This window comes from Periophthalmus magnuspinnatus, chromosome 13 (assembly GCF_009829125.3).
Source record: "Periophthalmus magnuspinnatus isolate fPerMag1 chromosome 13, fPerMag1.2.pri, whole genome shotgun sequence".
Taxonomy (NCBI): Eukaryota; Metazoa; Chordata; class Actinopteri; order Gobiiformes; family Gobiidae; genus Periophthalmus; species Periophthalmus magnuspinnatus.
The window spans coordinates 6,638,579-6,654,574 of record NC_047138.1 but is presented as its reverse complement, the minus strand read 5'-3'; the positions used below and the strand labels follow the sequence as shown (position 1 = coordinate 6,654,574).

At 38.4% G+C, this 15,996-nt stretch overlaps 3 protein-coding genes across 3 annotated transcripts; 1 reads left to right on the top strand and 2 right to left on the bottom strand.

Annotated features, from left to right (window-relative positions):
- Nucleotides 1-1,717: 1,717 nt before the first annotated feature.
- LOC117380773 (dehydrogenase/reductase SDR family member 11-like) lies at nt 1,718-4,789 on the bottom strand. The gene is made up of 8 exons (XM_033977613.2): nt 4,649-4,789; nt 4,026-4,191; nt 2,898-3,107; nt 2,720-2,814; nt 2,522-2,651; nt 2,327-2,419; nt 2,184-2,249; nt 1,718-2,060 (listed from the first exon to the last, which is right to left on the bottom strand). Exons 2-8 carry the CDS (start codon nt 4,155-4,157, stop codon nt 2,019-2,021), a joined length of 768 nt encoding a protein of 255 aa, XP_033833504.1. The 5' UTR covers nt 4,158-4,191; nt 4,649-4,789; the 3' UTR covers nt 1,718-2,018.
- Nucleotides 4,790-7,900: 3,111 nt separating this feature from the next.
- Nucleotides 7,901-9,155, bottom strand: si:ch211-105f12.2 (RIMS-binding protein 2-like). The gene is made up of 5 exons (XM_033977615.2): nt 8,902-9,155; nt 8,681-8,837; nt 8,255-8,379; nt 8,099-8,170; nt 7,901-8,012 (listed from the first exon to the last, which is right to left on the bottom strand). Exons 1-5 carry the CDS (start codon nt 9,121-9,123, stop codon nt 7,947-7,949), a joined length of 642 nt encoding a protein of 213 aa, XP_033833506.1. The 5' UTR covers nt 9,124-9,155; the 3' UTR covers nt 7,901-7,946.
- A 1,611-nt stretch (nt 9,156-10,766) lies between these two features.
- On the top strand, nt 10,767-15,352 carry ywhag2 (3-monooxygenase/tryptophan 5-monooxygenase activation protein, gamma polypeptide 2). Its single transcript, XM_033977614.2, has 2 exons — nt 10,767-11,096; nt 13,323-15,352. The coding sequence occupies exons 1-2, from the start codon at nt 11,010-11,012 to the stop codon at nt 13,977-13,979; spliced, it is 744 nt and encodes a 247-aa protein (XP_033833505.1). The 5' UTR covers nt 10,767-11,009; the 3' UTR covers nt 13,980-15,352.
- The last annotated feature ends 644 nt before the right edge of the window (nt 15,353-15,996 follow it).

Genomic DNA, 15,996 nt, shown 5'->3' with positions numbered 1-15,996 from the left:
ACCGCTCCTTTGACCTTGCAGTGGTTACAGAGGTGTATAATGAAAACTAAACATTTTTACTATATTATAACATGAACATAAAACTGAATGCTTTTCCAACTAGTATACTTTGTATTTTGGGATATAATGAAGGAAATGAAAACATAAATGTCCAAATCATGGGCAGGCTGGTACATAATGTAAGCTCTATGGGAACTGTCTGTTACTATTACAAAGAAGTGGGTGGTTTAGCACTCCACCTGAAAAGGCTTTTCTGTGAACTAACTGCTGTTCCCATTTTATGAATCATTTTATTTTTGTGCCAAAGTTTGTGTTTCTGAAAATGAAGAGTATTTCTTAGGTTTTGGACTGAATGATGGTTAATTTAAGTCAAGGCCAACGGGTTAAGGATTATCTTATTATAAAATTACACAGTGTGATAAAAACTGTCAAGACATAGACTGGTCTGCCTCATCCTCAAGGTGAAATAAGAACATTAAACATACCCACATAAACCACAAGTTTTGTCTATGGTATTTATCTGCTGCAGCTGAGCAAATATTTGCACATAGATTTTGGCTCAAGGATTCTTATTAGGAGCATGACATATATATATATATATATATATATATATATATATATATATATATATATATATATATATATATATATATATATATATATATATATATATATATATATATATATATATATATATATATATATATATATATATATATATATATATATATATATATATATATATATATATATATATATATATATATATATATATATATATATATATATATATATATATATATATATATTGTTTTGCTGTGTAGGTCTGCTGTGTAGATGTATTGGAGAAATGTCTTGACATTTCCCAATATAAAAACAAAAGTAAACATTTTCTAACTTATAACTTGTAAATAGTTTTACATCAACCTGCTGAGGGTCTGAAGATGGAATAATCTTTACAAATTTACATTTTTAAATGTTCATTAATATGTGCTGTCTCACCCTATGGTGAATGAAAAAGTACAGGAGTAGGTCTAACTTTATGAGGAAGTAAGAATTTTTGAGAAAGTGTATTAAATGATGTCCACATAGACACACTGTAAAGGAGGGAAATAAGAAATTAAAAGAAAAATGAAAGAAAGGCTTACATTAATATATTCTCCAGAAAAAAAATGTGTTACCTTGTTAGCTGTGAGTGAGTTTTTTGTGGTTCTTTTTAGGATTCAAGCCACAGAGAAAACCCAATACCACCAAGAGAAATAAACCAAAAATGTCAGAAATAATAAGAAACATACAGTATTTCAGTGTGGCTCATTGTCATGGTCAAAGTATCGTTTTTATAGATGTAAGTCAATCAGTGAGGACTAAATCTAAGGCTATCTATTTTAATAATTTTGTTAACTAATAAAAGTTAATACAAAAAGCAATAAGTTAAAGAAGCTGAAATTGTGGAAGAATGTGAATCAAGGCAAAGAAGTGACTTAATGAAATATGAATGATTTGATTATTATTATTCATTCTTATGTGCGTCAACACTAACACATATAACAAGCCATGAGATAACATATGATGCTTGCAGTTGAACTTCAATTGGTTCTTTATTTAAATGGAAACAAACAAATCATCACATGAGAAAAGCAAAAGTGTGAAAACTACATCACTTTTAGCTGAAATTAAGTTATAACTATTAAATAAAATGATGAAGAAAAAAAAACATCTGTGTGGAAATATAGTCTTTTTATTATGCACAGTATTGGAAAAAGCATTTTAAAACAGTTTAAAGTTAATACAACAGCGTCATCTAGTGGATACTTTGTGTTATAAACAGTTGACCGACTGGACAACAGCACTAATACATTTGTCAGTGTACTTTTTTCCTCACAGAATAAATCGTCTCTCTTTAGTGTAACACACATGTTTATGATAAGAGAAAACACGTTTATTAATCAGTGTTTAGAGTTCCAGTGGATAAATGGACAACTGAGAGATTGGGCTTTTATCAATAACTTGGGACAATTTTAAGCCAGTTGCTCCACAGGGCGGATCTGAATGTCTCCAATCTAAAAAAAGAAATGTAAAAATGTTATCTAATTAGACTTAACCTGATTAGACAGCAATACACATTTATTGAACATGTAGCAGCAAACGGCATAAATATGCTGACCTATAAATTCAGCTATTACCTGCACATGGGGAGGTGCACTTAGGGCATAGATCACAGCATGGGCAATGTCTACAGCCTCAATACACTGTAAAAGAAATTAGATATCAAAATATAAATATAAATGCCATTTTAGTGTTCAATAAAAACATATAACAGGACTACCTTAAACTGTTTGTAGGCTGTTGCAACTTTTTCCGGATTCTGTGAGAAAAGCCGTAAGGCAAACTCAGTCTCCACAACACCTGGAGATATAGACTAAAGAGAAGAACAAATAGATTTAAAACAAGCACGACTATTATTATTACTACTACTACTACTAGTTTACTCGAGTAAACTACAACACATAATTATTCTCACAGTGGCTCTGATGTGTGTTTTGGCCTCTCGTAGTTCCAGTCTCAGCGCTTCAGTGAGAGCCGTCACAGCAAACTTAGTGGCACTGTAGAAATGAGTAACTGAATTGTGCACCACACGATGTCCACTCATGCTGCAACAAATACATAAGGATATATCAGACAAACAGCTCATGTCATAAAAAACAAACTTCAAATCTACCTGTTAATGTTTATAATATGTCCATCATCCACATTTCTCTCCTTCATTGACTGATAGGCTTCACGGGTGCACACACTTAAGGCAATGACATTCACCTAAACAACAGTGTATTCATATAAGTGGACATTTTAAACAACACTCTGAAATGACTACTTCAATTATCTTAAACAATATTTACATCTAACATGTTCTTCCAGCCGCTTGTTTTTCCGCTTAAAAGTGGCTCTGGGTGAGCCAAACCTGCATTGTTGATGCACACGTCCACACCCTGATGCTGAGATTTAATGTCACTGAACATTGACAAGATCTCCTCTTCGTTGGTCAGGTCACACTTGTAAGGCACCAACACACCACTGTGGCCTGCAGCCTGGCACTCCTCTGACAGTTTCTGAAAATGATACATAAAAGAGTCAGTTATTATAGCGCACCAATGTAGACTTCAGATTACACCTGAAATAATTTATACAACAATAAAGTGTAATCATAAATAGATCTCAGCAACACATTAGTTCCATTATGCTTTTTAAATACAAGGCTCTATACAAGGGGTGTCAAACTCAATTTCACCGAGGTCCACATCAGCAAAATGGTTCGTCTCAAATTTGCAAAGATAGAAAAAATATGTGTAAATGCGTAACTCCTGATAAACTGACATTTTAAGACAGTCATATATTTGAATTTGCCTTGTCGTGACACATGTGCTCTATACTAAAAAAGTCAGTATTTCTCATGCATATTCTTCGATAAAGTCGGCATTTGGTGGATTTAATCATGAAAACATAAAAACTTCTCATAAGGTCCTTACAAGGTGATGAAGTTTTAATTTGCACATATTAGCAATCAGTGTTGGGAAGTAACTAAATACATGTACCGAAAATACATATTCTAAATACTCATTTTGACTGTATTCAGAATACAGTTACTTTCCTAAATTAAAATGAATTCATGGCAGTACTTGATCATGCAATTTTAAACTGCACAGTATTAGTGAAAATAAAAGACACACAGCTCTTGCAATGTGTGTGTGTGCAATTTCTCTTCCTCTAATTAGACATAAATGAATGTAGTGAAACAAAATGAAAGCAGTTTGTAATTATATGTTCTATTTTTACACTATAATATAATACCACTCAATGTAAGTATATTAAGTATTCAGAATAGAGTACTTTGCTTAGCTCATGAAACAGAATGAGTTACAAAATATATTTTAATTCAGGTATTAAGTATTCTGTAACTAAATACATTTTCAAAGTAATCTTCCAGTCACTGTTAGAAATAGGCCTGATACTTTATACAGCCTACATACCTTTATTTTTTCCACGTCTCTGGCACAACCCACCACCTTCATGCCATGCCGTACCAGCTCCTTGACAACCTCAGCTCCTATCCCGACTGAGGCCCCGGTCACTAGGGCCACTCTACCCCTCCAGCGTTCCATGTCCCGTCACAACCTCCTGTGGTGCAGAAGAATCCTGGGGACAGAAAAACACTTTTCAAACTCAAGGAGGCCCAGGCTATCTTTTCAAAGTCTATGGTCAAGTTCATCTATAGAGCACAATCTAAAATTGAGGGAAATACAACTATTAAAAATGTTGTGCTACAGACCAGTCTAATTGAATGGATATAATTTGTGTAAAAGTTTTTCTTAGGCCTGGTAAGATTATGTCTGTGTGATAAAAAAAAAAAAAAAAAAATCATGTATGATTATTGTTTTCTTGTTTGTAATTTAAAAAAAAAAAAAAAAACAAAACACGAGTTTGGAGAGCATGAGAAATAGAGTGCAGCCTGTGCCAAATAACCTGGTGAACCTGTTACAGGATTGTGGATTTGGCAGACACAGATACAGTGTTACATTTACTGTACCAGGACTAGCACTTAAAAAAATGGGTTAATAATATACTGAGCCCAGGCAATCGCCACAAAACATACCTGCACTTCCGTATCACTTCCAATCTGATCAATGTTTGTGGAGAACTTTAAGCCTAAAGCATTAGTGTAGCTGAAGCATTAGTGCAGAGTGGAGTTGTGGAGTAGTGGAGTAGCGCCAGCGCGTGATCCACCTGCTGAGACAGGGTGTGACGTCATCGTGAGGCATTCATGCTCAACATGAAAAATATAGTTTTATAATAGACAAGGAAACCACATGACCAGGAAAATATATTACAGAGAATATAGTTTACATTGTGTCTTGTGTCATCTCTGAAAGTAGCAATGCCTCCTGGTTTATACGCACTGTAGGTTTTTGATCGTATTTATTTAGTTACTAGGCCTGTAGGCTGGTGCGTGGATGTCACATGTGACAGCGTCCACTAGGTGGCAGCACCGTGCAGATCATCCCTGAGCTCAGTGGGGCCTCGGAGGCGCTTGGTGAGAGTTGAAATCGTGTCATGTCTCAGTAATAATTAACGAGGCCTGCTTGATGATTTGTGAATAATAAGTTTAGGTCTAGGCTAAGTCTATGATAGAGTAGGCAATTTGTACTCAAGTAAAAGTCAGATAGGCTACTTTTACTTTAAAATCATACTACTCAAGTAAAAGTACAAAAACCGTTTAGAAATAACTACTCACGTGAGAGTAGCTGTCTGCACGTAATACCTGATTTATTTGAAGCTGATGTAGCCTAATTAGAAGAACAGCACAAATGTGAAATTATTTAGTTTATAAATTAAATCACATTTGAAGTGATGGAAAAACACAAATCAAGTTTATCAGCATTAATCTTTGTCATTTGAAGACTCAGTAGAGTAGTAGACAGTGGGAAAAGTACGGTAGTCATAAGGCAGCCTCAATTAGGAATAGGTTTAAACTGTAAAAGATAGACTATGGTGTGTGAAAACTGCTCATCTAGTAAATGTAACTCTACCCACCTCTGATATTGCTGAAGAAATGTGGACAAATGCATTTCTTCATTCATCTTTTGTTTTCGTTTGGGGTCACATGTGATTGAGTTTCTCCAGGCAACTATGGATTTTTGTTGGGATATGCCCTTGAGACTGAGAGAGAATTGCCCATTTCTGTTACACCTGTGTAGGCTACAGTTTAATTAAAGGTAAAATATAATTGAATCAGGTCTGAGCTCCTTCTCTGGAGGATAAAGATGAGGTGTTGTTAGATGCTGCTCTTGTTTTGGCAGTCTGATGCTATCTATACCCCTCTAAGCACTACAGGGATCACTTTAGATATAATCCCATGTTCCACAGGAATAGATGTCTGAGGTTAGAGCAACTGCACTGTGCTAATCTGCAGGGTGCAAAGTCATGCTTGTCAATGGTACAGCCATGTCTGCGCTCACATGCCAAGAACTTTTGTGAATGTCTAGTAAAAAACATTTAGTGTCTGGAAAACATGTAGACACTAAATTCAGCATGGTTTGGGTTTTATAGCATCGTTGTAGAGAACCATTCACATGAATAGTCTTGACATCCTGTGTATATTAAGCATTTTATTTACATTTAAATCAAAAACATACTAAAACATCAAGAGAAACCATCAGGTCTTCACTACTCATCTATCATGTATAGAACCATAGATTGTTACTTAAAATAAGTACTCTAAGCATTTTTATTTTCACAGTTGTCAGTAGCCCATCCCCCATTTCCTCTTGTGTTTAGGTGCGACTCTGAGGTTTGCGTCTGTGGCTGCATTACATTACTATGTTGAATTGTGAGCTGTTTTCTGTTTCACGCCTTGCACACTTGCTGCAGGATGGGGAACTGCTTTTGCACCCCACCCCCCGCCTACAACTCAGATCGCGCTAAGGCGGGAACCACTTCTCAGAAACATCAACCTCATTCCAGTTTATTAATGTAAACCTTGTTTAAACTGTGTTCCCTCATTATTAGTTTATTCAAAGTTGTATTTCAATTCAATCATGCATTTAGAAAGAACTGGCTGATCAGGCAATATCTGCCAACATCTCTATGGTAAATTTCAATTATTTGAGAAATTAAGACTGTGAGCCATACATGTTTGATTTAAAAATGTCACATAGTCACTTTTCAAAAACAAAAACACATATTTTACATTCAAGCTGCAGTGCCCCCAAATTGGACACAAACCTATTACTGAAATTAGGCTTATTATTTTGAATCAACACTTGATAAGTATTTGCAAACATTTTAATTCACACTAGTTATTTTCTGCTACTGTTTATTGGATTACTACAATGAATTCAGCTGATTACTCCTGTTTTACATGGCATCATTATATTATTTACTCATCTTGCATTTAAATGCAGAGCTAGTGCTATACATCTCTCTTATTGAGTACATATATGAAAGTCAGTAAAATCTATAGGTCTGTACTTGTGCACTTGATGTCCTCTGTTGCTAAAGGCCTCGTTGTGAGTGGGAGTTCACATCTCGGTAAATTTTGCATGTGCATTTTTTTTAAGTTTCCTGTCTGAGGCTGAGCTAATATAAGATCACGCTCACTTCTGGGTTTTTCTTTTTCCGCCTCTGTTCAACCAGGTAAGACCTAAAAACATGTTGCTAATATATTATTTGTGCTAATTGTGTGATTATTTTATAATATCTCTACTATGCTTGAAATATTGATGCTTATATTAAGGATGTTAAGAAAGGTTATATTAAGGATGTTATCAGAACTTTTTTTTTTTTTTGTCTAAACGTGCACGTGGAGCGACCAGGAAAGAAGCTACAGATGTACAGTGTTGTCACTCATAAAGTAGAAAGCACTACTAAACTTCTCTGCACTGTGTAGTGTTTCCTACTTTATGGATGAGTGGACTGTTGGCTGCAGGAGACAGAAGACATAAGTGAATGTATTTATGATGATTAGCCTACATGTATGCAATTTTTACTCGTTATAATTTCAGCTATAGAAAAGTATGTGCAATTTATGCTCCTAAATTATGTTAACTATGCCTTACTTAAACAATAAAAAAAATGATACAATATAATGTCTCTCTTTATTGTGTTTTGCATTTTTAAAAGTTTTATATAAAAACAGTCCAAACAGAGCATAAGGCAAACATGGGAACACTAAATGTATACACTCTGGTCTGAGACTAAAAGTGTACATTTAAGGCTAATGTCCATTACAGTTGTACAAAGTATTTTCCCAATACCCACTTTTCTTTATGGTTTATGTAAATGTCTATGACTTATGTCAATAAGCTGCTCTGTATATGATATTCTTCTATCCCTTAAGTACAAATATAAAAAAAGACTTGGCCCAAGTAGCACTTCACCTAAACTGAGGATCTCTAATCCCATGGCAGCGGCTGTAGGTAGTTGGATGGGACCAAACCTCTTCTTCCGTGTAGATCACCCTGAGATTTGGACATTTGATTTATTTTTTTTAAATTGTGACCTGTATAACCCTTTATTTCTCAAATATAATAAACACAACACTTACATAATAGAAGCCATCTTGATCCATTTCACCCAACACATAAATGATGTCCCCTGATCGAAAGCCTAGTTCTACCTGAAAGAAAATAACATATTTAAATGTATTTTAATAAACAATTTGACAGATAAAAATGGATTGGGCAGCCTAAATCTGACTTACTTCACTGTCAATATTCGGTGAACTTTCCCAAGGATCATAGTCAAATAAGGCCACCATTCGTCGCACCACCAACTCTTCAGGAACACTTACCACACTACTGCTCAGTTCAGGAGTCAACGCCATACCTATCACAAGAACCATGGACTGTTTTATCTTAAAATAAATCAATGAATCAACCATTTCCAACAATCTGGCATTTGAAGTATTTAGCACTTGTAGATACTAATGGTGGAGTACAGCTGTCTAAAACCACAATGCAATGAAAATATACACATTTAAAAATATATAGAGGTCTGTTGGTTTTCATGTGCATGTTTAGCTTTAACTGGCAACTTCCTGTCTCTCGACTTCGCACACGGTTTCGAGTTGACTTCACATTGACGGTTTCTCTAGTATAGAGCTGTGTTTCTGTGGCTTCCTTGTTACCTGCGTGGTCGACAGGAATGAACCCCTGCTGCAGGAGGAGGTGCTTCAGGTAGTCATCGTCCACTGGCACTTCAGCCACCATGTTACTAGGTACGAACCCAGAGAGGCCTCCAGACTCACCACGATAGAAACCATCAGAGTCTTTATCGCCTAAAACCTATTGAGTAATTTTTCAAAGTGAATCACATTTGATTTGAATAAACTTTTATAGTGTTACATACCTTGATGATCTGCCCTGGGACAAACGGCAGTTCCTCTGCAGCAGCCTCGTGGTTTGGGGACATTGCTGCAGGGTTGTACGGGTACAGCGCCACAAACAGACGGACAGTCGGGATAGAGACCTGGCTGGCAGTCTCCAGTTCCCATTCTCTCAGGTCCTCTGGTGTAGCGACTCTCACCTCATCTGGAAATATTAAAACATCCAGCTCGTACTGACTGTCCATGGACACCTGCGTGAGCCCACGTCTTCACTCAGACAGATGGCTGCAGAAGACAGCACAGCTCTTTAGCCTCATCCTTATTTGAAGTAACGAAGCTAAGCAGCTGAAACAGTAATCCTCTTTGAAGGAAGTGGATAGATCTGGAGCTATGTGGCACTGTATAATGATATATTAAAAAAAAAACAACAACAACATGAACCTAATCAGTAAATGAAAGGATGTGAATCTGTCATTAGAGGCCTACTGAATGGGCCTGCTGTAACTAAAGAAGGGTGCTACAGTAACAGCCCTGAAAAATACTTAGTCAGTATAAAACTTTGTATATGTTATCATCACTGAATATATGCTGCACAGGACTATATGGTGGATGAATGGACTGAATTCTTTAGTAGGCAATGTATGAAAATGTAAACCCCAAGTGATTATATATTTATGTTTAGGACTACTGCACAGGGTTTAATCCACAGCAGTACACCTCATGCCAGTAGTTACAGCAAGATGACATTTACGGCAAAAGGCAGAGGTTTAGATAACAGTCAGCTCTTTCACTTGGCTCCTCCTCTGATGACTTGACCTACTTTACAGTGCACTACACAACACTTCCTGTATGACCTCTGACCAGGTCAGCAGCTGATAATCTCTGACATAAAGAGGGAGGAGCTGGTACACATTCACAAATACGTTTACACTGGGAGGCTGTATGTAGCCATGTGCTGTACAGGGCCATGAATAGTGTGTACATTCAGGCACAATCATGTGGCATGTTCTTTATCCACTTAAACATATCAGGGTATATAAATTATTGTTATAATTCTAACCCTATATATCTGTTTTTTAATACATATATAAATAATTCTGTGAGCTTCAGCACTTATTATAGGCTACCTCATTTGCCATTGTTGACTTTTAACCAAAAGAGGGAGCTGTTATCACGAATACGTTACTGGTTTCGTAGCCTATTTTATTTTAAAACAACAAAATGGGCATATACGTTGCAGGTTCAGTCCTTTGTAATGTAACTTCTGTGTGACTGGCCTTGAGCGCTCTGCTCTGCAGGCTACACCACAGACATGATCTCTGCTCAGGACCATTTAGTCCTGAGGACAGGAAGCGCTCGTATCTCACGTTTCACTTCAGGGACACCTCTGAGTGAGCTGCTGTGCACTAAACATAAGGTCAAGATTTAAAGTATGGGGCCTGCAGCCTGTGCAGGACCCACTGCAGCTGTAGGACTAAAGCTCTGCACTTAAGCTGTTGGGTGTAATATACTGTATAGCCTATAAATCAGTGCAATAAAAAATGGATGCATAATACCTGTTAGCGACCAAATAATGACCAAACACGTGCAGCTGCTCTAACACTGTCCAAAGTTCTCACCTGTCTTTGGACCATACTCGCATGGACATCCATCCTTCAGATACACACACTGTCTAGAACATGCAGATTTTAGTGGCTTTTTAAAGACGATGACCTGTCATGTTTAATACTGGGCCAGGAGGACACGCCCGGGCCTCACGTTTGTTCCTTGAGAACTCAATATCCCACAAGCCCACGGTGCTCCACTGGCACTCTCGTGCGCGCATGGCCCACTGGCGCCTATGTACGGAGTGTTACATCATTGGCACCGACTCCCACCTTCCTGACTGATGACGCAGCCGAGGAACAGCGTGTGAGGAGGGGGAGGGCGAGAGGAGCGAGGAGGAGAGAGGAGGAGAGAGGAGGAGAGAGGGTGTCCCGTCTGAGCCCAGCACACAGACAGACAGCAGGGAACAGCTGCAGCGTGAGGTGCGCCTAGGATTTCACTGCATTGCGATTTAAATAACGACAATTTCACTCCCCAATCCCCGAATAGAGCACGCTCGACTAAACAACCAAATATCAACGCAAAAATGGTTGATCGCGAGCAGCTGGTTCAGAAAGCCAGGCTGGCGGAGCAGGCTGAGAGATATGATGACATGGCGGCTGCTATGAAATCGGTAAGTCTGTTAGAAACCGTTAGGTTACTGTGTGGCATGTATGAATGAGATCTCACTGTAAACGAGCTGCCTGACACCAAGCCGCGTCTTGATTAGATTAACAGCCTAAATTAGACATTGTCATTTTGTCAGTGTATCATATCGCATGTCTTTAACATCGTCAGCCCAGTTTTTCTGATTCATTTCTTCCCGAAAACCCTTTGGGCGGTGCCTTGAAGCCCACAGTGTCGCTCAATGAAGCCATATTCCAGCGTTACGCACGGGGCCATACTGGACGTCTCCCTTGTCGCCTTTAATGAGCTCGCTCGGTTGCATCTTTCGGTTCCTTTAGCAGCCCACCTCCCCTTCCTTCATTATGGCCAGTTTCTAAAAGCTAACACTACTGCTGCTGCTGTCGGGAGCCATGTGAGGTTGCTCAGAAAAAGCCTATGAGCCTCTGCTACTGCTGCGCCCTCCTCCACCTCCCCCGTGCTCTCCTCCCCCCTTTCTCTTTCTCATCCTCTCCTCTTTGTCATTTTCTTTTCAACAATTGCAATTACCCTATCATTTAAGAAATATATAGGCCTGCTCCAGCGGTGTTTAGAAGCCTTGCAGTTAATAAGCCTTTAATTATGGCTTCACACAGAGCAGTCTTTCCCCCAAACTAACGCAGGAGGCAGCACTATCTCTAGAATATTCTTTGTCATATTGCAGAGACACAATGAACAAATTAGCAGGTTACTCCCTTTCCCCATTTTTTGCTTTATCTTTGCCTATTCACAACCTATTGATTAGCTCTGAATGTGAATTTTGGTTAATAAATGCTATAGTATAGTCTTAAATAGGGGTGGGCATGGGTGGCCTTCCTCTTAAGAGCTTCCTCAGTTCTTATTGGTCAATGTTAGGATGGTTTTGTCTGCCCGTGTCCCTCCCTAAGGCCTCTAAGGAAAATCTGAGAACTTGATTCACCCTTGAGTTATAATCCGTGCGGGACAGGAAAATGCTGTGTCATACCGAGTAAAAGTAGAAATAACGGCATCATAGTGGACTTGTCTGGGCCTATAAACTTACGTACAAGATGATATTAGTTTATTTGTCAAATTCGGAAGAAGTCTGTGTTCTTTTCGAGTATCAGTGGATCATTTGATACCAGGGTTTTTGGTCTCTAGGGATGGGGTGATGCCAGTGCAAGGATGGCATCTTTTCCCTTTAAACAATCTGTCATCAGGGCTGGGCTCTTTTTGCAGGGTGCGTACTCTCCGTCTATTATACCAGGGAATCCCTCACAAAGCACTGCCACATTTTAATTTCTGAACCCGTCCAAGTGCGTTTCCTATAAAAGAAATTAACAAAGCTTGCCCGATAAAGCATTAGAGGCCATCTTCTCTATGGTGCATCTACGGTTACAACTTTTTGAATACTTTTATTGTTTTTTCAAAATCAGATCAATAGGTTTGTATGTCAGATATGATTCAATCACTCAAAGGTCTATAGTCCTAAGGGTTTGGCCCTCTTCTTTATCTTTCCAGTGACGCTGATAATTGGCCGCCATGTTTGTGCTCCACTGCCCGGGCAACGAATGTCAAAACATCAAGGAGAAACGTGTCAATTGAATATACAGGCGGCAATATGTTTTTGTGCCTAAACTATAATAATAATAATAACAAAATAGGGCATTTGAGTTTAGATTGATTAGATTTTCTTCAGAACTCCTGCACATTTAAAAAAACGTATATACCCTGAGTCATAAGTCCCCATTGCGTCATGGTGTAACTTGTCTCTATAGTCCGAATCTGTCCAGTGTAAACATACATGTGTAAATGGGAGGATGCAGCGGTACAGTGGCTTAGGTAGGTAAAAAGGTCAGTGGGTGCTGCAGAGAAGGTCAGTAGGACACGTGAACCGCCCGAGCAGTGATGGTTTTCATTTACAGTGCAGCTGGCCTCAAGTGCTCGTGGGAACATTTTAGCCATCTCAGGCCTTCCCCTGCTCCCAACCCCCGCTGCTGTCTATCTTAAATATCGCTTTTACCTAGCATTAGCAGTCCACGTGGCAGCCGGAACTTGAGGCCCTCTAAATGAATGTATTACCATGGAAACAAGGACTTGCTCATGTCAAATATTGCTCATCTTTCATCTCCCATGCCGACTGTTTTTCAAATGTAAAACCATGAACAACAAGTTAGTTTCTTTTATGTGTAAAGGTCTGATACTTGTGATTAAACCCTCCCTTTGCCTTATTTTGTAGGTCACAGAGCTGAACGAGGCACTGTCCAATGAGGAGAGGAATCTGTTGTCTGTGGCGTACAAGAACGTAGTGGGTGCACGCCGCTCGTCCTGGAGGGTCATCTCCAGCATTGAGCAGAAGACTTCCACTGATGGCAATGAGAAGAAGATCGAGATGGTGCGTGCCTACAGAGAGAAGATAGAGAAGGAACTGGAGGCCGTGTGCCAAGATGTCCTCAACCTCTTGGACAACTTCCTGATCAAGAACTGCAGTGATACGCAGCACGAGAGCAAGGTGTTTTACCTGAAGATGAAGGGCGACTACTACCGGTACCTAGCTGAGGTGGCCACAGGTGAGAAGAGGGCTACGGTGGTGGAGTCCTCGGAGAAGGCCTATAACGAAGCTCATGAGATCAGCAAAGAGCACATGCAGCCCACCCACCCCATCCGCCTGGGCCTGGCCCTCAACTACTCTGTGTTTTACTATGAGATCCAGAACGCGCCGGAGCAAGCCTGCCATCTGGCCAAGACCGCATTCGACGATGCCATCGCCGAGCTAGACACCCTTAATGAGGACTCCTACAAAGACTCCACTCTGATCATGCAGCTGCTGCGAGACAACTTGACACTGTGGACAAGTGACCAGCAGGATGACGAGGGCGGGGAGGGCAACAATTAAAGAGAAGACACACTTCGAAAAAATGTTGAAAGGCCGGTGGACTTTGGCAGCCGCTTTTGCCGATGATACTACCGCTGACGCAGTTCTTTATTTTTCCATGAGTTAAAAGAAAAGAATCAAAAGAAAGGTGGGAGTGGAGGTTAAATCTTAGTTTAAATATATATAGAAATATATATACAGTTGAAAGGGGCCTCCGTCTTCTTGATTTTCTCTTTGACATTTGCCAAACCACTGATATGTCAGTCAATCAGTCTGAAGTGGTTGTTGTTGGATTGAAATGGCAGCCTCACACTGGCATAGGAACTGATCTTGATCTATCAAGATAAGCTGCTTAGTTAGGTTTTTTGCGCGATAGAGATGCATTTGAGTCACTTGAGAGAGAAAATGCTTGAATGGGAATGCCTCACAAATAGTTTGCATTGGTTCCAGTAGTAGTAAAGGGCCCCTATGAAAGCCATTTTTTCCACTCTAGCTACAAGGTATACCTGTCCCTCCAAGTTTAAAATTTATTAACTATAGTTTTTAATTATATTAGGAATTAGAACAAATGTATTCCCCTTTTTTCTGTCTGAAGTGTATTTGGCATCTCACAGAATAGTCTTCAATTGTCACTGGAACCATACTGTTGGACGTGAAGATTACTAAAGGCAGAGACTTAACAATACAACAAAAAGACAAAAAATAATTAAAAAAGCAGCATCAGAGTTTGTGGTTTACTTCTGTGTTTGTTTTATTAAATGCACTTGCCTACTATACTGTTTCTTCAGTGTAAGATGATGACAATAATATCGATTATTCAATATTGTGCATGCTGGTGATGTATTTATATACAGTAGCTTGACTTTATTAACTTATACTGTGGGTGTTAAGTATTCATATGATTGAAAAACAGGCTTTGTCTAATGTTTATTTCTAATTTATTTTGTTTTGCTATTGTTTTGATTTGCTATACCAAAATGGTGATCGTATAAATTGACCTGTAATGGGCGTTGCTATAGTGACATGCAATATGTGTTTTTAATTTGTTGAAAGAAAAAAGGAAGATAAAATCCACCAGTGATCACTTAACCTTAGCTGCTGGTGTTTGTCACATTAAAGTATGATTCTGATATATTTTGTTTGAACAGTATTTAAGTACTTTTTTGTCATGCTATTATCCAGTTTGAATAATGGTGACGTTTCCAGCCTCAATGTTTCTGTTATGAATTCACAACATGGACCATATATTTTATTTCTAACAGTATACATTTTTTGTTTTTATACCTTTTAGCTGTTCCTGAGTGACAAAATATCTTGAATGTGAGTCATTATGTAGCAGTTGCACAAGAATCAAAATAATAGCTATGATAATAAAAAATATAATGACAAAATTATCAACACACCATGTCCATGGTGGTCTAGTGTATTATATTACCATCCATAACATGTGGAGAGCCATTTCATAGATGTTTCACCTTGTTTGGTTCCTTCAGAACAGTATGTGCTAACTATCTGTGCCTGTATCTTATTTGAATAGGCCTCATTTGCAAGTCAGCCTTTACCAAAAAGGAGTTGTTTTGCCAGTATTTAAGTTTGATCGCATGTATGTAAAAAAAAAAAAAAAATCCCCTTATGTGTCTTAATGTCCTACATATATTTTATATATTACTGTTCAATGATGCACAAATAGAAAGATTAATGACAAACGGGAGCGAACAAACTTGCTGCAAAGCACAGAAAGCTGCTGAAATCATTTAATGCTGCTAAATCTATATGTTATATTAAAGCAAATGGCAGTTTTAGGACTTTATTTTCATACTACACAGAAAGGTGGTTTTCATTCAGATGTAGTGACTTAGACGACAAACCCAAAGCCTTAAGGTCGGTCACACAACCTTGTTCATGTATGCCAACTATGCCACCACCATGAGTCAGCCTGCATGAGCTCACACTATGTCCCAGCTGCCTCCTTTTATTTTTAACTTGGTATAAAGTTGATGGCTTGCCAGACAAATAGCATGGATCTTTTGCCTAATTC